The sequence below is a fragment of the Tamandua tetradactyla genome, chromosome 6, assembly GCF_023851605.1.
Source record: "Tamandua tetradactyla isolate mTamTet1 chromosome 6, mTamTet1.pri, whole genome shotgun sequence".
Taxonomy (NCBI): domain Eukaryota; kingdom Metazoa; phylum Chordata; class Mammalia; order Pilosa; family Myrmecophagidae; genus Tamandua; species Tamandua tetradactyla.
The window spans coordinates 73,097,925-73,125,136 of NC_135332.1; the positions used below are offsets into that span (position 1 = coordinate 73,097,925).

The 27,212-nt window shown below is 41.7% G+C and overlaps 1 protein-coding gene across 5 annotated transcripts in view; it reads left to right on the plus strand.

Moving 5' to 3' along the window:
- Positions 1-27,212, plus strand: part of RPTOR (regulatory associated protein of MTOR complex 1) — a 516,265-nt gene that overhangs the window by 323,372 nt on the left and 165,681 nt on the right. For all 5 annotated transcript variants that reach the window (XM_077166178.1, XM_077166180.1, XM_077166179.1 and 2 more), the window contains one exon: positions 4,624-4,683. In XM_077166178.1, the coding sequence (XP_077022293.1) occupies positions 4,624-4,683 (60 nt within the window). The remainder of the gene's footprint in view (positions 1-4,623; positions 4,684-27,212) is intronic.

Consider the following 27,212-nt stretch of genomic DNA (forward strand, 5'->3'; position numbering starts at 1 on the left):
ACTGTTACAATTATTGATATCTAGTTTTGTGGATTTTTTAGCCATTTTTTCCCCTTTCATTATGTCTGCTCTTTGATCTTTCATTGCCTAATAACATGGTCAGGGAAAAGAAAGGAACAGTGTGAAAAATGAACCAGTTGTTAGCAATTCTGGTGCAAAGGGAATTGATGTTATTGGCTAGAGTGAAATATGTGGGTTGTTATCCATACGAATGCTTGCATGATGACCTGTTTTTAAATTCTATATATATGAAATTATTTTTCACTGAATTTATAACATGCTTATTTCCCAGTCAGTAATAAAGTTATTTTATTATAATAGCTATTTTTAAAATATTTTTCTTCACATACATACAGTCCATACATAGTGTACAATCAATGGCTTATGATATCAGCAAATAGCTGTGTATTCATTGACATGATCGTTTTTAGAACATTTGCATCATTCCAGAAAAAGAAATAAAAAGAAAATAGATAAAACTCATACATCTCATACCTTTACCCCTCCCTCTCATTGACCACTAGTATTTCAATCTACCCAATTTATTTTACCCCTTCACCCTCCTATATTTGTTTTTTTATCCACATTTTTTACTTATCTATCCATACCCTGACAGCATCAGACACAAGGTTTTCACAATCACACAGTCACATTGTAAAAGCTATAATTTTATACAATGATCTTCAAGAATCAAGGTTACTGGAACACAGCTCAATGGTTTCAGGTACTTCCCTCTAGCCACTCCAATACACCATAAACTAAAAAGGAATATCTATATAGTGCATAAGAATAACCTCCAGGATAACCACTCGACTCTGTTTGAAATCTCTTTAGCCTCTGCAACTTTATTTTGTCTATTTCTCTCTTCCCCCTTTTGGTCAAGAAAGCTTTTTCAATCCCATGATTCTGGGTCCTGGTGAATCCCAGGATTTCTGTCCCACGTTACCAGGGAGATTTACACCCCTGGGAGTCATGTCAAACACAGTAGGGGAGGCTATGAGTTCACCTGTCAAGTTAGCTTAGAGCGAGAGGCCACATCTGAGCAACAAAAGAGGTTCTTTTTAATTATAAGTAGGCTTAGCTTCTCCTTTGCAAGAATAAGTTTCATAGGGGCAAACCCCAAAATTAAGGGCTCAGCCTATTGATTTGGTTATTGCCACCACGTATGAGAATATTCACCTTCCCCATATCAAATGGGGAAGGTGAATATTTTCTCCCTTCTCCTCAGTTCCCCAAAGGGACTTTGCAAATACTCCTTGATTTACTGCCTACATTACTCTGGGATCTATCGGGGTATCACACTAACCTGGACAAACAACAAGATCTCACACTCTATTCAAGATTCCATATACTTATGATATTCAACTAAACTGACCATACAAGTTAAATAAAATGCACTACGCTAATACAAATTTTGCACCAAATAAACATCTCTCCTTTTGGTCTCATACAGAAGTTGAAGTTTTAAAGTACGGACAATATCATCCTTTACACTGTATTTGTTGTACTACTGTCCTATCCAGATCAGCTTCATTCATATCTCTAGTTAGTCTGATCCCTTTTTCGACTTTTAAACCATTCCTGTATAGGGTAGCACTGACATTCATAGCTTCAGAGCTCTAGCTCTAAATCTCAGGTGTCAAATAAACACCCAAAGTTTCTGGGAATGGCCAGGTTATATACAAACAGCTCAGTATTTCAGAATTTAGAAATAAAAGTTACTTCTCTTGAATATATGTGGCTGCTGTAAGAGCTTACAATCTAAGACCCTTTACAATTGGTTCCAACCTGATAACCTATGCTCTTGACTTCAATTCACCAAGTTTTTAATATTATAGTTTGTCCAGATGAGTGAGGCATGATAATATTTCTCTTTTCATTTCTGACATTGCATTTAACATGCAGCCCTTAAAATTCACCTATTTGCATGCCTCACAACTTTCTTCATTCTTGTGGCTGCTCATTAGGCCCTTGTATGTATACACCATAGTTCCTCCTTCCATTCCTCAGTTGTTGTGCCCTTAGGCCACCTCCATCCATTGTGAATCCTGAACCCTGACGCCATAAGCACCAGTGTGCAAATGTCCATTCGTGTCCCCACTCTCAGTTCCTCCAGATATATACTGAACAAAGGGGTTTCAGGATCATATGGCAACCCCACTCCTAGCCTCCTGTGGAACCACCACACTGCCCTCCAAGGGGCTGCACCTCTCAGTTTCCCTGAGAAACAAAGTTTTGGAAATGGATGGTATACAGGAAAAAGTACAATCAATGCAAGCTACAGTGTGTAGTCAACAGTAATGTAATAGTTATTTTAAAGTTCTTGTCTGCTAATTTCAAAGTCTGATTGACTGTATTTTTATGGGCTACTTTTCCTCTCGGTTTTATCATTTACTGTGTGTTATAGATAAGACACTGTAGAGACTCTAGATTCTGTTATGTTTCTCTGAAGACTGATCACTTCTTTGCTCTTGAAGGCAGTCCAGTTTTTCATGTGTAGGCGTAGTCGTGGGGTGGGTCTCTTTTGGCTTTGCGTGTAGGGCCCAGCTGTAGTTTGTAACTAAGAAGCGACCCCTCCATTTTACTGGAAAGCCGGTGTTCATCAAGCTCCTCTTGTCTGGCAGAACTTGGTCTCCCTTTCTGCCTTCACAGGGATAAGCAGGTGGGAAGCCTCTTCTCAGCTCTGTTAGCCTTTTGGTTGTTCTCTGCAGGAATCCGTAGAGTCTTGGCCTTTGCATGTGCAGTTCTGGCCTCAGCCCAATGCTTGCTTTGGGCTTTCTCCTCTGTGACTCCACCTTTCCAATACTTTCCCCTCGATTTCCAGGCAGACTTAACTTCTGATTTCTGACTCCTCAGACCACTAACACCACTAACTTTGAGTTGAGTGCCATTCTCCATGTGCTGTGAACTGAGGGGCGCCCTTAGGAAGCTGGTGTAGGGAGATCTTAACCCGTTACTTTCTTTAAAGGGTCCCAGCTCTGGTGTCTGCCTGTATTTGCTTGCTCTCTGACACCTTCGAATGGTTGTTTTTTATGTTTTGTCCAGAGCTTATTATTTTTATTGACAAAAGAGTTAGTCTGGTACAAATCATTCTGTCATTACTGGAAACCTGAAGTCCCAATCAATAAGAACATTATGGATAAAAAGGCAAACATAGCAAAGTGGCATGGTTTGCATAGGACACAAAATTAGATGTGAAAATGCATTTCCTGTAGATCACTTTTATCCAGTGAGAGAGCCTGAAACTCCCTGGAAACATGACACTGCTGTAGGAGTGCATGTGACCTGCACTGGCCCCATGGTTATGGGGATGCGTGGGAGCATGGCTAGCAGAGGGATTTGACAGTGAAGTAAACAGAAGGATTAGCTCAGAGTGAACACGGCTGGCTGGAGAAGCATCCAGGCAGTTGCATGGTGTGTGTGCCCTCGGGGAGGAGTCGCCCTTGGGTCTATGTCTTTTGCTCTTTGGGTGACAGAAGACTAGCTTTTGCAGACACAGCCAAAAAAAATGACTTCTACTGGCTGAAGCAGTCAGAGCTTCCAGAGGCTGCTGAGCCTGCCAGACAGTTGTGCACAGGAGACCAGGGAAGCCTTCTACCATAAGTTGGGTAGCTGCAGAGGTGAGGAGTAGTTTGCCCAATACAGACCTTCAGAACCCCGTTTCTTCTCTTTCTGACTCGGCATCTCTCTGTCCCTTAGTCTGTCTTACCCCACCACTCTGTTGTCCCCCTGTAGCCCCCACCACTCTCGAAATGTTCCACTGCCGTGTCTCCCGTAAGCACAGCCTAGTCCTGGTCTGAGCTACCGCTGCTGTCTCCAGTCTTCCTCCACTTTTCATTCCCAGCCAGTGGCACAAAGGTGATGCGTTTTGTAACTGCTGGTATTTGCTGCGTGCACAGGCATATATTTTTAAAGGGGGTTATTCTTAGTTTAAAAGCAAGTGAATTAAACATTTTATATTTCTCTAACTGAAAATACTAAGTTGGCTTTCTACCCTGTGTTACTATTGATTCTGTCCTGCTGTGTGTCAATAGCCTTGACAGGAGGAAAAAGATGGTTTCTTACCTTCTGCTAGTGTACACAAATTAGATAAAGCCTTGTAAGTTCCACGCTGGCCTTCGAAGAGTGGTTTGCCTGCAGATACTAAGTCTCTCAGCTCTGACTTGTATGATTTGATGGTAATTAAAAGGATGTAATTTAATTCACTTTTCTTTGTCTTCTCCTACATATTTCTTTCTTGTGCCTCGAGGTTATTCATTCATTCCTCCATCACTCCCACCAGCTCACTTTCTTAAGAAGAAAAATAAATTACAAGTCCGGTTGCCTCCATTATTTAGTTTGGAAGCTCAATTCTATCGAGCATCTGGACCCTGCTCTCCAGAGTCTAGGTTTCATGTGACTGCAAACTTGTTTCTTTTCTCTCTACTGAAAACTTATTCAGTCCTACCCCTCTGACAGTCTGGCAATGAGATTTTCTCCACAAATCCAAAACCGTCAGACTCAGGTAAATCCGTTTTTTTTTTTAAAACCACGTCCATCCTCACTCCTTGTTCTTTCTGCTGGGTATTGCATTCTTGTTGAATATTCCATTAGTGTGAGTCACTCTCTTTTCTTTCCCTACAGGTTTTGCATGCAGAAATGTGTCAGTCTGGTGCCTGGAGTCACACTGGATTTGATAGAAAAGTAAGTCAGATTGGTAAACTCTTGTGGCTTTCTAGATCTGAAAAGATTTTTTTTCTTTTTTCACTTTTGGTTCTCAGAGGTATGGTCTATCAGTGCAGGGATATTTCCCTTTCATGTGGCTATGTTCTTATCTTCTCTGATTAAGGCCATATTTGTCATCATTATATTGGTGCTTAATGTAGGAATTTCTGGCCACGTCAAAAGAAAAAAAGCTAAATTCTTTTCAACATTTAAATGTACTCCAATCACTAAGCCAAAGTGGGTGTGTGAATGTTTGTATGTGTGCACATACAGAGAGAGAGAGAGAGAAGGCTACAAAGTTCTGCTTAGCTTCCACTTATTTTCGTAAATTTTCCCTTTTATATTCTCTGACTTTCTGTCTCCTCTCCCTCTGCCCCTTTTATATACTACCTCAGAGATAACTTATTTCAGAGGTTGAAATAGCAAAATTTTGAGTCTCAGTCAGCAGATGTGCTCTCTGAAACCTTTACCTAAGCCAGCCTCACAAGATCCTCCGAGGGCGTTTGGTTACCTTGCCTGTCTCTTGTTTTGAACTTCTTTGGATCTTAAACATCTTATGACCCTCATTTGATCTTTTCTGTTTGTTTTTATGTTCATTTAACTCATCATGGCTCATTCTACTGCCTACAGGCTGTATGGGAAAATTGTGAAGTTATTTTTAAACCCTTCTGCTGTGAACGCGTTTTCTTCTAGAATGAATGTATAATATGTTTTTCCAAGTCTTGATATAAAGATCATATGTCTCAGCAGCTAAGGACAGGATTTAATTAAATTAGATAGGAAAAGTAACTCTACTTCTAGGTTTCTCTCCTAAAAAAAAAATTACTTGCGTATTTAAGGAAAAGCATACAAAAATGTTATCCCTAAACATCCATCATTATGGGATCAATGACATAAATTTGCTTTCATACAGTGGAATGCTTGCTATATGGCAAATATAAAGAATGTGGAGCTACAGTCACAGTGACATGAAACGTTCTACCAAATACATCATTAAGTGAAAAAAAGCAAATTGAAACTGATGCGCACAGTACAATGACAAGATTTTTAAAAGCAGTGCATGGTTCTGTGTGTGTGTGTTTGTGTCAGTACACATAAAAGGCAGGGAATGATATACTTGTAGTTTCCTCTAGGTAGGAAAGTAGAATTTGAAGGAAGGAGAGGGGAGGGAGAGTGTTGATGATGGTCTTTGGTTTGTTCCTTCGGTTTCATTTTTTCTATTATGAATATGGTCATGTAAAATGATTATGAAATCTAAGAGAAAGAATCAGTAGAATAGTATTAGGAAATCTGAAAATAATTTATTGTGTGTAGTTTCTTCTTTAAAATTTTGAATACATTCTTAAGAAAATCATTTGACTGGTTACTGCATTTGTTCAACTTCAGGATGCTTTTCTTCTTAAGTAAAATGGAATGCTTGTGACAAGACAAGAATTAGTACATCTTTGATCGGTCCCAGAGGGGCAAGTAGAAGGGTTTAGAGTCTCTCTGCTCAAGACTCGGTCTTAGTTATCACAAAACCAGCCCATGGCTGGCAATGATTTAGAATCTTTTTTAGAAAGACAAATCTGCCAAGGCAGGTCGTTCACCATTGAGGTGTGTTGATAGATTAAGGCTGATGGCAAGCTGGATTTGAAGTGCCAGGGGATTTACAGGTTGTGTTTGAGAACCAGTGGAAAGACTGAGTTCCTGGAGTGAGCTCTGTCATACCTCAGTAATAGTAGATGCTAAGTTCCATCAGCCCGGCACAGTGGCGAGAAGCGGATTGCAGATGGGCGTGGGTTTTGCCATGTTGATTGCATTCTTTGCTTTGATGCTCTCCGTTGTCGGTTTAAGGTCCTACTCCAGAGCTCGTCTCCACCCATCACCATTCATCTCCCTGCAAGGCAGAGCGTGTAACACACACCGGTAAACCACTTCTCTACGTTCTTTTTTCAACAGCTGTTATATTGAGGTTATATTCCATGTGCCAAGCACATCTGCTTGCAAATTTTTTACGAATTAAGACAGTAGTGTGTGCTGGTGATGAAGGATGTGAGAGGGCTGCTATTGGCCATATGTAAAAAATGGGTTTTCCCAGTGGTACACTCTCTTCTTCCCACCTGCTCTCTGCTTTTCCTTCTTACTCATGTTCACTGGTTAGGGAAGTAGAACAGTGGTACTAAAAGTGAACAAGGTCAGTGCTGCAGACAAGGGTGGAGGATATAACATGTTCTGTCTTAAAGGGTCTTCCAAGTTTGACCACATCCTTGTCAGACTCTCACCAACATTTTGTAGAGATGTACTGTTCCTATTCAGAGGCCCGCATCCTGGGCTGTTAGGTAGCCCAAAACGTATTTAGATGTGCTAAACAGAAAGCTTGCTGAGGAACTTCACGTGGAAAAGAATGTTCTAAAGCTTAAGGAACTGAAGGACTAAATGACTCTCTAGTCGACCCAGTCTGCTTTGGATCCTGGATGAGATGTCAAGGGACTTTGCAGAGCATTCCTGTAAGAGTGGAAGCTACCAGTCGTTGTGATGGTTTGTCTCTCGGGGTTTATTTCCCTCTTTGTTATCTAAACCATATATTGCTACATACATATAATTTACTAAATAAACCGTGTCCATTAAAATTTCAACCGAGTTGCATTTTTCTATCTGGGTTGCTTCTTTTGGCTTATTGAATGAAACAGTTCTTGGTTAAAAACTGTATTGATTACTTTTTATCCCCCTCCCTGTGGGTATTTCCAGAGTTTCCTTTGAATATGGGCAGGGTCTTATTTCCCTCTATCATCAGCTCGGGTCATACTGCAGCCATGAGCCCTGCCTAAGCTTCCCTCTTCAAGTGCTCCAAACTTGCAGCACCCAGGTGTGTGCCGTCCCGGCCTCCCGGTCACTCACCACAGTCAGGACCGATCCAGACTGGGCTCTGCTCACAGCAGTTGTGAAACACCCTCATGTGGCCCAAGTCTCCAGAGGAATGAGAGCTACTGTAAATCAGTTAGTTAAATAATGTTTGTTTTTTTAAATTTTAGTGAAGCTCCTTATTTTACTGAAAACGAGCCTGTAGTTTTATTCAGTTCAGCTTCCTGTGTGACATTTTATACCTCTTAACCTGATTATGGCATGGCCAGACCTTGGCCAGCCCATCTATGGTCCTTTCCACCACATGAAAATCCTTAAGCCTTCCACGAATAAGGCTTCGGTATCAGGATATAACACTCCCATCCTGTCATTTTCCCGTGCTTAAAATGTGCACAGAGCAACATGATACCCAAAGCATAATCCACAAAAGAAAAACTTGGCAAATTGAACTGAATCAAAATGCAAAAAGGTTTTCTCTCTGAAAGTCACTGCTGAGAGAGTAGAAAGACATGCTTCATTTATATTTAACAATAGAAAATGTTAAAAAAGAAGAGTAAATAAGATGATTTTATCAGATTAAAAAAAAGACATGCTACAGACGTATGGAAAATATCTGCAAATCATATATCCTATAAGGAACTTGTATCTAGAAGATTTAAAGAAATCACAAAACTCAAAAATAATGGAGAAAAAAAGGAAAATAATGACCCAGCTTAAAAACGGGCAAAAACTATGAATAGATCCTTTACCAAAGAGGATTTAGGTATGGCAGGTAAGCACATGGAAGGATGCTCAAACCCATTAACCTTTGGGTGGATGCAAATCAACACTACAAGATGCTGCCACAAGCCTGTTAGAATGGCAGAAATTAAAAAGACTGACAATCTCAAGTGCTGGAGAAAATGCAGAGCCTCTGAAACCATCTTAAACATTGCTGGTGGGAATGTGAAGTGGTCCAGCCTCTCTGGGAAAGGTTGGCAGTTTCTTATAAACCGAAATGCACTCGTACCATATGACCTAACAGCAGTACACCTGGGTAGTTATCCTGGAGAAAGGAACACTTTCATTCCAGAGAAGCCTCAGCATGAATGATACCATTCAGTATCACCCCACACTGAAACAGCCCAGATGTCCTTTTCACCAGGTACACACATAAACAAACTGAGGTGCTCAACCAGAGAAAGTGGGGTGCTATTGAAACACACGCAACCTAGAGGACTCTCAAAAGCATCATGCTGAGAGAAAGAAACTGGTTTCAAAACGTGTTCTGGATGCTTCCATTATGTGACGCATAAAGAAATAGAACTAGAGGAGCTGGAGAGCAGATCAGTGTCAGCAGGCATTTGGGGTGTGATGAACATGAGACTATAAATAGCTACCATGCAGAATTTGGGGTGTTGAAATGTTCTGGATCCTAATTGCAGTGTGGTTCCACGAATCTTCGTGTGTGTTAAAGTTCATAGAACTATGTGCCAAAAAAGCCAATTAGTTATATGACAATTTAAAAATCAAATTAATGAATAATGGGGTTGAGGGGAGAAACACTAAATTGTGTAGGCCAACATGACCTAATGCAAAGCAGTGACCATTGCTGTAGGTGGGAATGACTGGACTGAAGAAGCAAGGAGTAGATAGAGATTCAGACCAGGATTTGAAAGAGGAAGTGGCTTTTCTCTTGGGAAATGTGCTATTTGTCGCTTCTTGGGAACATGTTCACTCTCGTTATTATATCTGGTTGATGTAGGAAGAAACATTTCCATTCAAGATTTTAATATTTTCCATTGTGCATTATTTTCCTAAATCATGACATCAGAGTTTCCAGTCTTTAGTGTTTTCCCTAGAAACACAATTTATCAGCATCCCCTCCCCAGCACTAAATTACTTTCTCAGCTATAAGAACTGTGCTGTAACTTTTAGTTTCTTAAGAAAATAAACTCGTATTATCCTCCTGTTTTCTCCATTTCCCCCATCTCCTGTGCCAAATGATATTGCAAAATTGATGCTAAAATACTGGTTTCTCTTTTTTTGATTCTAAAAAGAAAAACATAATTGACTATCATTAGCAGTAAGCTGTATTCAGAGTGTATCTTGAGTGGGGATTGGGGATGTGCAGGTGGGGGTATGGAGTCAGACCTGGCTGGCCCTCCTGGCCTCCCCCGGCATTCCCTGTGCTTACGCGGGCACCCTCTTCACCTCGTGACCAATCTCCATCGGGAAGAATGGGCAGCTCTCGGGTCTGACTGAGGAGGCAGTACTGTCAAGGGCAGCACGCTTCCTGAGCAGGCCCCAAACATAACATTTCCTTACCAATTACACAGCGTTTGTAATTGTTGATAAGGTTTGTAGCTATGAGGGCATTTCAGTGTCAGAATGTACCTTTCATATACCTCATTCGCCATCAGGTAATGCCATGCCACCACTTTTGGAAAATCGGGTATCAAGTCAAATTTTGCAGTTTAAAAGGAAAAGTCATATTTCAGGGAGGTTTACATTTTTGAAAAGCTTGTAGCCTAGATTCATCAGGGCAGGCTATAGAGTCGGCCCTTCCCAAATGTCCAGGTTGAGCTGTGTTGTCCTCTGTGAAATGAGGGTGGAATTTCATCATCAGGAATCGTGATTAACAACAATGAGATGAGAATAAGAAGTTACTCTAGAAACTAAGTCTTTATTGTGAATAGCTTTTTGAAAGTATGTGAATTTGGGTCTGAGTCTCTGAATACAATTTGGAAAAAGTACCTATTTTAGTATAGCTCAATTGTAACAGACACAAATCACCATTTCTTGTTTGAAATATTGCACTGTTGTTCTCCTTTGTAGCTTAGCAAAGGTTAATGTGAGTGGTTGAATTATATTTCTTTTTTATGCTAGGACACATTTCAATCTTTGGAATTATATAGCACTTAAAAAAATGCAGATTTACACCTTCAAAAGTTACTGGAATACAACCACCCTCAGACATGCTTCTGAGTAAATAAAGGTTTTTAACCTCTGCAGCTAAGTTGGTAGATACGTCCATCTAAAAGAAAATGCTGGTATTATATATTTTTAATTTTGAGTTTTTCTTTCCAGTTATGCTTACAGTCTCATAAGAAGAAGACTTTTCAGTAAGTAGATTTTATTTTGCAGTTACAAAGCTAAGCAGAAAATGTGGCACATCTAAGTTTAATAAGTTTTCCGGAGATTTCTTCCCAAAACCTTTTGACCTGGTTCTCATCTTTCTAGGGCTGTGTTTAATCTCAGTCTGACTTGTCTGCTCACTTGTTTGGGGCCAGCTCCTCTTCCCCACTGGGCTATTATTGGGGTGTGCTAACTCACTGTAAGGTTGGCCTAAGTAACCATGAAAGCAGATCTGCTCGAAAAGTTGTTGTGTATAACACAGTTCAGAGCCATACACGTTATTTTTTGAATCCACAACTGTTTACCATTATTTATCCACTACTGCAGTCCAGGCAATTGAGATTTCTTTTCCCCCTTTCCCCTTCATTATATCAGCAGTGTACTGGTTTTAATTTGCCATTTTCTAAAATGTCTTTCGCCTGTTTGGGTTCCCTTCCTCTTTACATGTTCTACCCCATCTGTGGTACTTGGCCTTTAATACCCCTTAAAAGGTGCTGAGTAAATTTTGCAATTTCTGTATTGCATCTATGTTCTTCAAAGTATCGTGGTGTTTACTGAACCCTCCTCACTGTCGGGTAAGTCTCAGAGTCTCTGCTGCTGTCCCCACTTTTGCATGTACAGCTCATAACAAAATCCAGATGCAGACCCAAGCTTTTATTTTCACTCAGCTGCAAACAGATCTTGAAATTCTTTCATAGAGGTGTGAAAAATTAAGGGAATTGGAACCCAAAGAACTGAGGTAAATTAAGAACATAAACATTAATGGACACGGTAGCAAACTGGCAATGCTTTCTTGAGCTTCAGCAGACTGATTTGGTGATTGGGACCAGTAACACAGTGTGTGAGACCCCACACGTCTCCACAGTGACCTTCTGGCTATTCCTGAAGCAACAGCTCAGTAGGGCCCCAATATACTGTCCATGCCCTCCTTCCTCAAGGGGCAGTGGGACAGCCGGGGGCCGTGCATACGGAGTCCAGCTTCACCAAGTCCAGAGTGCCATACCCAGCACACAAGTCCCAGGGATGGATCTGCCAGCAAGGTGCCACGGGGGCAGGTAAAGCTCCCCCCCTCCCCACCTTCCCCAAGCAAAAGCCCAGAAGTCCTGTGTAAGCAGGGCCATGTAGCCAAATCCCTTTCCTCCTAACACAGAAGGGCTCTACTCTCTTTGGAACTTGTACAAGCAGCTAAGAGGAGTGGTGCCCAGTTTCCCTTGTTGGCTCCCACATGGAGGCCAGTGACACCTGGCGTTACAAAAAGCTTTTAGCCTGTGTTCTAGTTTGCTAGCTGCTGGAATGCAACACACCAGAGACAGGTTGGCTTTTAATAAAAGGGGATTTATTTCATTAGTTCTTCAGAGGAAAGGCAGCTAACTTTCATCTGAGATTCTTTTTTATGTGGGAAGGCACAGGACGATCTCTGCTGGCTTTCTCTCCAGGCCTCTAGGTTCTAACAACTTTCCCTGGGGTGATTTCTTTCTGCATCTCCAAACGCCTGGACTGAGCTGCGAGTGCTGAGATGAGGTGTGCTGAGCTGCTTGGGCTGTGCTACGTTGTGGTTGTGCTCTCTCATTTAAGCACCGGCCAATTAAGTCAAACATCATTCATTGCAGCAGGCACGCCTCCTAACTGACTGCAGATGTAAATTAGCAACAGATGAGGTTCACGCACCATTGGCTCATGTCCACAGCAACAGAACTAGGTGCCTTCACCTGGCCAAGTTGATAGCTGACTCTACCACAGCCTGTTTTGTCTTATTTTTCAAAACTTTCCTAGAGAGACAAGTCCAAAAATAATTCATTTCTCCTCTTCAGATGGGTCTTCTATTGGTTTGATGCAGAATAAGTCTTCACAACTGATTTGGATGCCCTGTGTTTTCCCTGCATCGTATTCAGTGCAGGGACAGTCCTTCTTTCTAGCCAATGCCTACTGGTGGATAGCTCAGGTTTGGGACAGCACGTGGAAATTGTGGTATATAAAGCCATGTCTTGTAACATGCTCACCGCGTATTCACCTCCCCAGCCAAATGATGAGGCAGACGGGAAAGGGTCCTTGCCTTTCTATCCAGCCTTCCTCCCCGTGGGACAGGAGGAGTTTTTGTGAAACTGACAGGTACTGTTTAATGGGAACCCTTTTTGAAATTTATCAGTAGCTGACATTTAGAGAAAGCAACAGAGTATTTCAATTTTTGAGTAGTTTGAGAGATTTTAATAAAAACAATTGTTCAGGATTGACAGAACTGGCTGCCTGGCTGCAGGTAGGATTTTGGCTAGCTTGTGTAGTTGGTAGATGAGGTTCCCACATGTCTCTGCTTTCTGTGACTTTCTCTCGTTTTCAAGAGGAGGCGGTTCCCAGTTCCTTGAGTCCCCTCTCCGTTAAGACTGACATAGTGCACCTCTGGCCCGCGCTGACCGCTGTCTCTCCCCAGTCTGCCTTCTGCGTGGCGTGAACTTTGCTCATGAGCTCTGGAACCCACGCGGCATCCAGGGCTCGCTGGGTGAGTGGAGGTTAATTGGTGGAGTTCTTTTTTAAAATTATAGAAATGGGCTCATTTGCTCAATTCCTAGGTCTCATTTCATTTGTTCTTTATCAATTCTTTAGTCTGAACAAAATCCTTCTCATTAGAAACTGTGGGGAAGGAAGCACACCAGCACACAAAGTACTTAAAATATTTATGGGATGTCTAGAGTGATGTAAAGATTATGTGGATAAACAGATGTTAGGAAATTTCTGGCAGTGCATAAACCTTACATTAGCTGGATTTAACTTGATAAGTTATTGATTTTTTTTTAGCGTTATGAGAATTCGGAAGACCCCGTTTCATGTACAATTTTATTCTTTCATTTCAGCTCACCACATGGAAATTTCTTACACTTGGACACCTCTGTCCCCACTAAATGTGAAAGTGACTTTGAGGGCTGCTCCCCTCCTGGCTGGTGCAGCAGATCAGTCCATAAATGAAACAGGGAAAACAGCAGTCCTGTGTTATTTGGTTTTGTTTCCCAAAAGTTCAATGACTGACAAAATTTTAAAATACAATTCTCATATCCTTTTCCCTTCCTGATACCCTGGCTCTGTGTGTGAGGAATCGAGGGGACAGGGGGATGCCAGGGCTGGGGCCAAGCAATTTCGGGTGCACATAGACCCAGTGTGGCAGGCAGGCCCCTCTGCTGTGAGAACTCACACTCTGCCCTGGGTGAGCGGTCCTTCCACAAGCGTGCAGCCTTCAGCGTGCGGCGCTGGGAGCAGAGGCAGGGCTTTTGGCAGAGGCCTTATGTCGAGTGACAGAGTACCACACTGCAGAACACTCGCACGGGTCTCGCTGTAAACCTTCCCAGAGGGGCTCCAGCCAAGGCACGGTCAGACTCACGGGCGTGTAAGTGTGGCCAAGGGAACTCGGTGGGTTTTGCGGCCTCAGTTGAGAACCATCTTCATGACATTTTGATGCCAGCAATTTTCCTTGCTGCTACCAGATGATCAGGAGTCAAACCTGAGTCATATCATAGTCATCTTCTTTGCCATTACTGAGGAAATTGATTGAAAAGTTTTGTATTCAGAGTTGCTCCATGATAAGTCTATTTAAAATGTGATTTGTTCAAACAGCTGCCTCTATGCAAGTGTTCAAAATAAAGTCTTCTCAGGATAGCATGTTAACCCCTTCCTGGCTTTTGTGCCCTTATTAGATGTGCCAAACATGTTTTTTAGGGACTCAACACAACACTAGAAGGATTATGGGGCAGCATGTGTATATTATAGTTGTTCAGCAGTCTTTAAAGCCATGGAAGAAATTTGTTTTCTAATTAAGCTGCTATGTCTGGAAGTAAATTAGAATGAACCTTCCTTGAGCACCCCCCCCCCAATTTCTAATTATCTCTGCTCACCTAGCAGTCTGATGCATAGCATGTTGTTGCCGCAGTACATATTTATATTCAGAATCCTCTGAGAGTGGCAATAAGATCCATGCTTGGAAATTAAGTCACATTTTTCAGCCTGATGCAAAATAATGAAACACTTAAACAGAGCTGGAAATATTAGGGTACTTGGAGAGCTCCAGGGAATCAGAAAGATGGTGAACCTCTTCCACGAGGCCGTTAGTTAGCATCCTGATCACTGGAGGCTCCAAGTGTGCCAAAAAATTATTCATAATTAGCATCTATTGTGTAAACAGCATATTTTAAATAGCTAGCAATCCAGTGTCTTGAATAAAATGAGCTGGTGTGTCTTGCTTTTTCAGAAGCTCAAACAGCAATTTAGCCCCTGTTTGGTATTGGAACAGCAGGCTGGCAACTGAGAGCCCTGGGTTTTAGGTTTGATTTTGGCTGTGAAACCTTAAGCATCTCATCAACTTATCTGTGGTCTTCATCTCTAAGCACACTGGTCTCATTTGAATACTGGGGATAATAGTGAAGAGAATGTGGGAGGATCCATGAAAAGTTGCTTGAGAATACATGTTTTCTCTTCTTTCAGTTGAGAATGAGGATATAAATCATATTAATATGAAATACATGTGGAGGCTTAGTATGAGCCAGGTGCTCTGTTGAGGGCTTTACATTTATTAACATAGAGTGGAAGGCAGGTGCCGTTCTAATCCACACTTTAAAGATGGGGAAGCTGAGGTATGGAGCAGGCGAGAGGGCTGCCCAGCGTTGCTATACTGCAACAGGGAGAGCTCGGGTCTGCCGGGCAGTCTGCTGTAGGATCCTGGCCCCATCGCCCTGCGCCTCGGTGTGACTGTGGTGAAGGGGAGCGGGGTCCCCTTGGTATAGCCCAGGGAGTAGGGTCTGCCATGGGGCCCACCCAGCAGCCTGTGCTTGGGGTGGGCACGGGCAGATTGTTACTTCTGCTGTGTATTCTCTGGTACAAGCTCATGAGCTGTGATTAGAATTAACTCCACTGTCAAGTCAGAATCGTACCCATGTGTTATGTTTGAAAGGAACACTATCAAAAGATACCAGTCTTGATTCAAAAAGTACTTTGTCTCCAACATAAATATATTAAATTGGTGGTTGAAGGTGGAAAATCAGTAATTCATTAATGTCTGCCAGTCACTGATAAGATGAGTAATGGCTCACTAGAAGCCAATTTAGAAACGAAGTGGGAAAAACAAAACCCCAAGAGATTGCACAGCGGAGAGAGTATGAGTAATTGGCGGAGATGTGGAAATGCTGGAATATAACAAAATAACAAATCTGCCCTTGCCCACCCCAAGAGTAGTCATCAGTCTGCCTCTGCCTTGAGCATCATCCCGGAGGACAGGCGAGCGGCACTGGTTGAGGACTCTGGGTCTGCTGCCTGCTCTTGCACAGGCAACGCTGAAGTCAGGGGGTGGAGGGGAGGTGTGGGGCCCCTGGTCCTGTGTGTGTGCAGACACATTCCGGCAAGGCTGTGTGCCACTTGTTGTGGCAGTGACTGTGAAGGGGGCTCAGTGCTGAGATGAAATTGAGGACAAGCTGCTGAGAGAAAGTGTAAACGGTGTCAGATGGCCCCAGCGAGTTTCCATTTCCCTCACCATGGTGCCTACAGCCTGGCCTAGGTCGTCCAAGCAAAGGCCGTGCAGCGGGGCGCAGTGCACAGCAACCTCTGTGGCACTCATCTCTTCTCTGTCCTGGCTTGGTGCTCCTGCTGCCCTCCTGGCATCCTAAAGGCAACCTGAGCATCTGGAAGTCTCTCTTGAATACCCTCGCCCAGTAGAGATTCCGGGAGGCAGCACTCCTTTAAGGCAGCAGGCTTTCCAGCGGCTCTGAGAGGGGAAAACACCACCATGAGCTTGAGACTGTGCCTGGAGGTGACAATTTCAGCCTTCCTACAGTCGGCGTCTCCTGCGGGGCTGCTAACAGCGGTCACATGACCAACAGAAAGCAACATTGGGGTTCTTTCACCTTGTATCGATCCCCATCGTTGTAAACGTTTAAGCTGGCATATATTCCCTCTTTAGTCTACTCTACCTTTTGCTTATTAGTTTTCTGCTTGGTTTTTACTTTTCTTTGAGAGTTCATTGCTCAAATCCGAGCTCTAGCGTTGATTCTCTTCCAAGCAGTCTCTGACGGTGGCCCTATTTGCATCTGGCAGAAAGTTGCATGGAGAAGTCCATCGCATGACAGCTATCTGTGCAGGACTTCCATTGCAGTGCTCCGAGCACATTTGCATGGCCGGTGGCCTTAGGGGCCATCAATGATCCTCACAGGGGATCTGTGTGCTGATGCCAGGAAGCAAGCCCTGGACAGGCATGCACTCTTCTAGCCTCACTGTAACCCAGTCAGAGAGCCACTAATCTCCTCTCCCTTTGAAAGGAAGTTGAGTAACATACTCAGAGTCACACAACCCACGCGAGCCCAGGCCTGCATCTGCCCCCAGTCCGCTGGCCTCCGAGATTACCTACCCTGGCCACCCCCACACAGCCTACTCCCTGGAGTGCTGTCTGATTCTGGTCGCTGCCATGTTGCATTTTCAGAGAAAGAATCCACTCTTCCTGTTGATAAGTCATCTTCTGATTCAGAAGCTAAGCCAGGTATAAACGCCAATTCCTAACAGACATGTCTAATTTTCTAAGCTTGCATGCATGTATGAATGATGCATTTGTTTCCTGGGCCTTCTATCCATCCATTCGTTCAAAAATGCATTTGCTCATTGAACAGCTCTTTCTTGAGGATGTACTATGTGCCAAATCTACTCTAGGCTCTGGGCAGTAGTAAGAAATTCAAGGTGCCTATTGTCATTGAACTGATGTTCTAATCAGGAAGCATCAAAATGTAGATAAACAAGATGTAAGATCACAGAGAGACAAAATAGCAGCGGGGAAGGCCTTTTGAAGGATTGCACTTGAACTGAGAAGTGGAAAGCCAGAAGGAGCCAGCGGGGTAGAGATCAGGGCAGCCTTCCAGCAGTGGCCTGTACTAGGGCCCTGAGTGAGGAGCAAGCCTGCTTCTGTTCCCAGTGCAGTCCTAAGAGGGCATGGACAGGGTTAGTGTTTATAATTAATGCAGCTAATTCAGGGGCTCTCCCAATCTGCCTCTGATTACTACATCAAGTGAGGAAGCCAAAGCACTTATGAGTGTAGACATGGCCCAAATCAGAGATGGAGCCAAATTATTTTCAATTGCTGGGTTGTTGCCTTGTATGAGATAATGTTCACATTTCCATGTGATGGATCAGCAGGTGTCTGAGTGGCGGCTGTGTCCAGCATTCTTCTGGCTGCCATGGCTTGATGATGGAAGAAATCAAATAAAAGCCTAATAGATGGTATCTTCCGCTTAAAATCTGATCAGGGGACTTGGATCGACGTCTGTAAAACCCTTAGCCAGTAAGGACTGAGCTCTGCAGCCTTGTCATTGGGGTTCAGGGGTTGGCCTGGATGTGCTTGGTCTCCTGGCCTCCTGGCACAAAGCCTGCTGGCATGCAGTGGACAGGCAGTAAATAGCCGAGCAGACAGTGACTCTGATGAGCCAGAGCTCAGAGCCCACTTCCTGAAGGGGAGACCATGAGCTGGGCTTTGGAGAGGGGGCGATATCTGGTTGATGGAGGGAAATCCAGGGGTGCCCTGCTCTGTCAGCCAGGGTTGTGTTTGCCTCAGCGTTCCATCCGTGAGAGCTAGTAGGGTACAGCCTAAAAGCCACAGGGGTCTGTGGCTCTTCTTCCCTGGAATACATGGTCAGGCAGTCCAGAGGAGTTTGAGAGCTCTTTAAGATGATTTTCACGGAGGGCGACCCAGGAGAGATTTGGTGGCCTGGTGTTGTGCACTTCACAGCTCTGAAGGTCTTACCTACGCTGCCATGACTGCGGCATAATGCCGCCTCCTCATGCTGTCGGGGCAGGCTCCTGTGCGGGCGGTGGGGCGAGGGTGCTCGTGATGGCACGTGCAGCTGCCATAACAGAGATTCAGTTAGTAATTAACCATAAACAGCGGTGCAGGATGATGCAGAACGTTCTCAAACACTCAGGACACGTTATCTCAACGTAAAACATTACCAACAATAATGGTAATGTTATCTAGACTAGTGAGAGCGAAAGTAAGAACTTGCTTTAGTTAAGACAGCTTTGACGTAGACCCAATACCAAGATACAGAAGGTCTTGACAGGCCAAGGAGCTAAACATAAATTATAAGAATTATGTGTATAGATCTTCACAATAGTAAAAAAAAAAAAAAAATCATATGCACTAGTATGGGATTGAGGAAATTTGAAATAACACCGGCCCCTGTGTAGAAAACCAGGAGTGTTAGTGGCTGTGGACTTTATTTGAGTTTTTGAAAAGACACCTCCAAAGATTGGAAGATTCTGGAGGAGGGAAATGTGTTAGCCCATCTTGGACCCAATTGGGACTTTTCAGCTGTTCTTTGAGTGGGATGCAGGACATTGCACGGACGTGTCCGGCGAGGACCCCTGTAAGGAACTGGCGATGCTTCGTGTGGAAGAGAGAAGAGCTTGGATGACGTGGAAAATTGAAGAGCGTGGCATAGCAGATGGATTATCTCTGTGGTACCAAGTGCGAGCCCCTGAGCCTCCACATGGAAGCTTCAGGGAAAGAACTCAGTATGAGCTCCCTAATCAAAGCCGTCGCAAGGCTAACTGGACCGCTGGGGAGGCCTGACTGGGGTTTCCAAGCACACACCAAGTCAATGCATGGGGTCCGAGGAGGCAGCTCACGCCACAGGAGGTCGGCTGGGCCCTTTCAAGGCTCTGTCTAACCCCAGCGGATTTCATGTTTGTGATGCCAGGAGAAGAAAGAAATATCTGTCCAACTTGCCAGTTGGACAAACTTACTAGCTTATTAGGGTGAAGAAGGATTAATGAGAAGAGATCCAGTAGAACATCCCAAAGGAGAATTTAAAAGAGCTATAGGTGAATTAAATGACAGATCAACAAATGGTTCCCTCTTTTCCTTTTGGGTTAATGCAGGAAAATGAGATCTTGGAAATAAAGTGAAATTTATTTAGTGGATTTTTCAAATGCCATCTCTGTGTCTAGTTAAGGCCATTTTTTTGTTATTTCCACTGTATTTTCCCACAACTTTATTAAGGTGTAACTTTCATACCCATTTTAAGTCAGCAATCCAGTATTTTATTACCACAATCCAGTTTTAAAACATTTCTGTCACCCTCAAAAGATCCCTTACCCCTAGCTTCAGGCCATCACCCATCTTTCTTTCTCTGTAGATTTGTCTTTTCCAGACATTTCATATACTTAGAATTGTACAGGTGGTCTTTTGTATCTAGCTTATTTTACTTTGCATGATGTTTTATTTATTTTATTTTTTTTCACTGAGATACCTTCACGCACCATACAGTCCATCCAAAGTATACAATCAGTGGCTCACAATATCATCACATAGTTGTGTATTCATCACCATGATCATTTTTAGAACATTTGCATCACTCCAGAAGAAGAAATAAAAAGAAGAAAGAAAAAATCCACACATCCCGTACCCCTTACCCCTCCCTCTCATTAACCACCAGCATTGCAATATACCCAATTTTTGTTTTTACCCCTTATTCCCCCCTATTATTTATTAAATTTTTTACTCATCTGTCCATGCCCTGGATAAAGGGAGTGTCAGCCACAAGGTTTTCACAATCAAACAGTCACATTGTAAAAGCTGTATAGTTACCCAATCATCTTCAAGAATCAAAGCTACTGGAATACATTTCAGAAGTTTCAGATATTTCCCTCTAGCCACTCCAATACACTGTAAAGCTAAAATAGGATATCTATATAATGCATAAGAATAACCTCCAGAATAACTTTTTTCTGTTTGAAATCTCTCAGCCACTGAAACTTTATTTTGTCTCATTTCTCCTCCCCCTTTTGGTCAAGAAGGCTCTTTCAAACCCATGGTGCTGGGTCCCGGCTCATCCCCAAGACTCATGTCTCTTGGTGTTAGGGAGATTTACACTCCTGGGAGTCCTGGCCCACGTAGGAAGGAGGGCAGTGATTTCACTGCTAAGTTGGCTTAGAGAGAGAAAGTACATCTGAGCAGCAAGATGTTCTCTAGGGGTGACTCTTAGGCATAATCATAAGCAGGTTTAGCTTGTCCTTTGCAGGAACAAGTCTCACAGGGACGATCTCCACGATCGAGGGCTCATCATATTAAATTGGTTGCTCCCACTGCCTGCGAGAATATCAGGACATTCCCAGATGGGGAAGTTTAATATTTCTTCCTTTCTTCCCACTCCCCCAAAGGTACTTTGGAACTATTTCTCTACTCTCTGCCCATATCACTTTGGGATGCATCAGGGAACACACCAAGCAGTACAAACTAACAGGATTTCACTCCATATTCAAGACCCCAGCATGATGTTTTAAGGTTCATCTGTGTCAAATCGTGTATCATGAATTTTTTTTATTGTTGAGTAATATTCTATTTTATTTATCTATTCATATACATATATATATTTTGCATGGGCAGGCACCGGAACTCAAACCCGGTCTCCGGCATGGCAGGTGAGAATTCTGCCTCTGAGCCACCATCGCATTGCCCTATCCATTCGTCTTTTGATGGACATTTGAGCTGTTTACATGTTTTCACTCTCATGATAATGCTATTAATACTTATGTGAAAGCCTTTGTGTGGAAATAGATTTTCATTTCTTTTGGACAGATACCTATGAGTGGAATCGCTATATTTAACTTTTAGGAAGCTGCCAAATTATTTTGTAAGGTGGCTGTGCCATTTTACATTCACATCAGCGGGAAAGTGCCAGTTTTTCCATGTCCTCACTGATGTTTGCTATCCTCTGCCTTTTGTATATAGCCTCTCTAGCAGGGGTGAAATGGGTCCTCATGCTAGTTCGGTTTGTATTTCCTTAATGACTAATGATGTTGAGCATTTTTTTCATATGCTTATTTGCCATCCTTTATCTTCCTTCTATGGTGAAATGTCTCTTCAGATCTTTTATCCTTTCTGTATTTGGGTTGTTTGTCTCATTATTGCGTTGTAAGAATTCTTCATATATTTTTGGATACAAGTTCCTCATCATTTATATGGCACTAAGACCATTTTTTAGGTTACAAACACAAAAATGTGCTATGTGTAACTTTTAAAAGTGCTCATAAAATTATTGTGATTTTTACATTAAACTTAGAAGTTCAGTTTGGGGGAGGCAAGTACAACACTTCTCATTTAACTTGAAGCTTTTTTTGTTTGGGTTTTATGTGTGTATGTGTGCAATAGATGGGACAACAGCTATGTTTACTAAGTTCTTACTATGAGTTCTTTCCAGATTCTACTCTTCTACCTTCCTTTGAGATTGGGGTGATATTTTCTTCGCTTTGTAGATAAAGTGACTGCATTACAGAGAGGCTGAGTAACCTAACCAAAGTCACACAGCTAGAGATGGCAGAGCCAGGGTATTCAAGGCCAGGTCTGTTTAGTTCCAACTCCTCTGTACTGCCCGTAACCTTAGAGGAATTAGCATCTTGTCATGTGGATGCTCAGAAGCAGAAAAGTTTGCTCTTGGTTGGAGACATAGCAGAATGGGTTTTATGAGGGAGGTGGCATGAGCCTACGCATCCAAGCAGCTTGTCATGATGAAAAGCAGGGGAATGTTCAGTCTGAGGGGAGGGACACGGCTGCATAGCCAGAGCCTGGGGTCCGGGCCTGCAGGGAATGGTTCTAGCCCTATGCCCAGTGCCCCTGACGGGAAAGCCTCAAGGGGAAACTGTCCCCCAAACCAAGAACAATAAACACAACCTGATTATGTTTGGAAACTGTTGTTTCTGTGGGGTTTTAAAGAATTCACAGGAAGAAACAGTATTTATAAGACTCTTGGCAGTTGAATTCAGCTCAAGCTGTGGCGTGACCTGACATTTCAGAATTCTTTTCAGAATAGACTAGAATGATTAGGATCGGCTCAGGAACTATCAGGGGAAGCTGCTGGAAATGACTGGAAGTTGTGGAGGTGCTATAGAGGAGTGTACTGCTGAGGCAGGCCAGCCTCTCCATCCTGCTTCCAAACTCCCCCTCCACGCCTCCAGCCTTCCCTAGAGCAGATTTTTACCAGGACGCTCCCTGCTGAGGGTGCTTCAGTGTATTGGAGAGGGACATCTGGAGAGAGGCAGCCAGACGGTGGCAAGGCGCCTTGGGAGAAAGCGCTTCCTGGGATTCGTCTGGACCCGCTCCCTTCCCCTTATTTTAGAAGCTGCATTTCCCAAACGTGACAGGCTTTTTAGCAGCTTTTCAAAGAACTCTGTTTGAAGGAGACTTTTCCCACATGGCTTCTGCAACTGTGTACTTCCCAGTAAAAGGTTCAGCCTGAAGATAATCTCGACATGGGGAAGTCAAAAGAAAATCACCTTTTTCAGGAAATTCTTCAAAAATAAACATAGGCTCAGATTCATTTCTTTGGCGTTTTGGAATCTGCACTATTTAATAAAAAAGAATCTGTTTTTCATTGTGCCACAAACATGTTGGATAAGCAAATGGGAAATTGTTCCTTTCTTCTCTTTGATACATTTCTTCTTTTGATTTCTGTCTACAGCCCCCGAGGGGCTCTGTCACCCCTGTGCTTTCCTCAGGCTGCTGTTGACTCTGGAGGAGGCAGTAATTTATCCTGCTGTAATCAAGAAGTAAAAGCAAATTATCTCCAGCGTTCAGTTAACTCCTGCTCACTGTGGAGCTGTGGAAATAGCACGCCTTTTCTCGAAAATTTTAAGATAGCATTTTTCTACATTTATTTGCCAAGTAAAGATTAGCTGGATTCTCTTCATAGCATTTATTAAATCCAAAAAAGAAAGGGAATCTGAGGGGATTGCAGCACTGCAAATTTAAACCACTTGTTTTAGAGACAGAAACAGAGTTTTAAAAATAATTAGAAAACAGGTCACTTGTGTGGTTTTATAAAAACAGCTTATTTAGAGGTAGCATTATGTGGTTTTCTAATTTCTAACATTGGAAATGGTTTGCCATCAAATCAGTTTGATCACCCTGAGCCAAGATCCCTCTGGAGAAATTATCAAGAACTTCCTTTAAGTCAATGCTTTTTAAACTCCAAGTCATGGTTTATTAGTGGGTTAAATAAAAAAATAATAATAGGGAATATCAGTTTACCTCATAAGAGTGAGCATTCTTTGACTGCATTGTTTGCTTATGTTTATGGGATTGTGTAGGTATGTATATGATGTCACTATATAAAATGTGTTTCTTACTAGGAGTTGTGATCAGAAAGTTTGAAAGCCTCTTATTTAAAAGACTGTTACTCTTAGACCCGGGTTCCATTCCCAGTGCCTGCTCATGATGGAAAAAAAAAGACTGTTACTCTCAGGTTACTTGAGGCCCTGGACATACTGACCCCTAATTGTCTGTGCTTTTGAGGTCATCAGTGCTGCTAATAGTTAGACTGTCCCTTTCGGTTTGTAGTCCTGAATCTCTGCTCTGCCACCAGCCTAATACCATATTATGTTTCCAGTAAAACTGCCCCATTTCTAATGAGAGATGTTGTTGATACATAGATCAGCTGTCTCCTCTTTTAATTGAAGAAATAATTTTGATGACATTACCATTTTGCTTTATATTAAAAGCCATCCCCCATTTGGCCTCATGCTTTGACCTTTAGAACTGCAGAAAGACAGATAAGCCATGGTGGATTACCTTTTCCTCTGAAATTAATCAAACCTTTTATCACCCTAAAATGTCATCTCTAGATTGCATTTTGCCTGACAATCTACTTGGTCACATGGCAACATAGCTCTACAGCTGTTTTTTCATTGTGTTTACAGAGTATATTTTTTCATCTGTTACTGTCCGCCTTTCTGTGTCCTTATATATCTTTTTAGCAGGATAGTTTGCTTTTGTTTTGTTTCATTTTTAAATCTAGACTGAGAATTGTTGACTTCAATTGAACTATGTAGCCTGTTTACATTTAGTGTAATCATTGACATATTTGGATTTAAATCTACCATCTTATTTGCTTTCTTCTTCTTCTTCTTTTTTCCACCTACCTTTTTTCTTCTCCTTTGCCATCTTTTGGACTGATTTTTGGAATGAATTTGTTATTCCTTTATCCTCCTCTGTTGGCTTTTTTTATATCCTGTTGCCACAATTTCAGTGGCTATTCTAAAGCAATGGTGTACTTGTATTTTCTGTTTGCAGTCTACATAAAGTCTCTCAAATATCCTTTGTTTTTTGTTACAACATCTTTAAAAATAAAGAAAACATTCTTGCACATGGGTTGTACAAAAAAGCTACTGCGTGGATTTGGCCCATGGGCCATGCTTGTGGCAACACCTACTTTAGCGACTACAACATGTATCTCAAAACTTAAAGTCTATATAAGTTAGTTCTTTACTGCATCCCAGACAATAGAAGTATAGTAGAACCCTTTAACTCCATTTACTCACCTACTGATTTATATGCAATTGTTGTCAATTTAATTCTCTATTTATTTTGCCTCCATAAACATTACTGCTGTTTTATAAAGTAAATACTTACCCACATATTTACATTTTCTGTTATTCTCAGCATCTCAGAGTCTCCCTCTGAGATAGTTTTTCTTCTTCTTAAAGAACTCCCTTGTGCAGTTCTGCTGATAGAAAATTCTGAGTTTTTTGTATGTTGAAAAGGCCATAATTTCTTCATTTCCTTTTATAATTTTTATCTCAATATTTTGGAGGTATAGTTTATATTCCATAAAATACATTCATTTCAAGTGTGCAGTTGACAGATTTATATAATCATAGAACTACCACCACAATCAAGACTATATCCCTTGTGCCCTCAATCCAATTAATCCCTTCATCCTAGCCGGCCCACCCCCACCCCATTACAGGCAACCATTGATCTACTTTTTTCTCTGTATAGATTGGATTTGTCTTTTCTTGTGCTTCATATAAATAGAATCATAAAGTATATACTCTTTTGTGTCTGGCTTTTTTTTTTTTTTTTTTTAACATGGGCAGGCACCAGGAATCGAACCCTAGTCCTCTAGCATGGCAGGTAAGCATTCTTGCCTGCTGAGCCACTGTGGCCCCTGGTTGTTTTTTTTTTTTTTGCTCAATATATTGCCTTTGAGATTTATCCATGTTATTTGTGTACAAGTCTTTGTGTTGACATATTTCTCTTAGATATGATAGGTATACATTTAACTTCATAAGAAACGGCCAAACCTTTTCCCAGACTGGTTTACTGTTACATTCTCACGAGTAGTCTACAAATGTACCACTTGATCCACATCCATCCTAATATTTGTTATTCGTAGTCTTTTTAATTTTAGCTATTCTAATGGATGTATAGCTACTATTTCTTTGTGTTTTAAGTTTTCATTTGCCTAATGATTGAGGATGCTGAGCATCTCTTCATGTACTTATTGACCTTTTATTTATTCTTTACTAAACTTTATGTTCAAGTCTCTTGCCGATTTTTTAATTGTGTTGTATGTTTTCAAGAGTCTTTTATATATTCTGGATGCTAATCTTTGTCAAGTCTATGTATTGTGACTGTATTTGTTCAGTCTGTGGCTTGTTTTTTTCATTTTCACAGCAAAGTCTTTTGAAAAGCAAAAGTTTTCCATTTTGATGAAGTTTAATTATGTTTTTTTCTTTTGTGATTTGTACTTTCTGTGTCCTATCTAAGACATTTTTCCCTGTCACAGGGTTGAAGAGTTCCTCCAGTTTTTTTCTAGGACTTTCTGTAAGTTTAAGTTTATGATCTTTTTCCAGTTAATTTTTGCCTGTGACATGCAGTAAAGGTCAGGGTACATTCTTTTCCATATAGATACCCAGTTATTCCACCATTTGTGGAAAGGTTTATCTTTTCCCCATTGAATTATCTTAGTACCTTTGACAAAAATTATTTGACTATATATTGTTTAGGTCTATTGCTCTATTGTATTACCTTGATCACCATAAGTCTGTTCTTTGTCAAAATGGTTTTTGTTATTCTGGCTCCTTGCATTTTCATATACATTTTAGAACCACTTATTAATTTCTACCAAATAGCTTGCTGGAATTTGACTGGGATTGTATTGAATCTGTAGGTCATTTAAGGATATTTGCCATCTTAATAATATTGAGTCTTCTGACCGATGAACATAATTTGTGTCCATTTATTTGTTTTTTTTTTAATTTATCTCAGCAATTTAGCTGTACAGGTCATGCAAATATTTTACTAAATTAATTGCAGTTTTCCAGTTATTTAATGTGAATATATAGAATTGCAGCTGATTTGTGTATGACCTCTTATCCTCAAACCTTGCTAACTCATTTATTGGTTCTGTTAGCTGTTTTGTAGATGCTGTAAGTCCTATGTATATAGTTATGTTGTCTGCAAATAAATAGGTTTAGCTTCCTCCTTTCCAATCTTTAGTTTATTTTCTTATGTCTTCATTGCATAAGTTTCTTTTCTTTCTTTATTGCAATGGATAATGCATCCCATATAATGTTAAATAGAAGTTATAAAACCTGGCATTCAAGTCCCGATTTCAACTGAGTATCAATTAAGGAGGAAACCATTTTGTTTTACACTAGTAAGTATGATGTGAGCAGTGAGATTTTCATAGATGCCCTTTATCAGGTTGAGAAAGTTCCCTTCTATACCTGCCTTTTAGAGATTTTTTTATTAT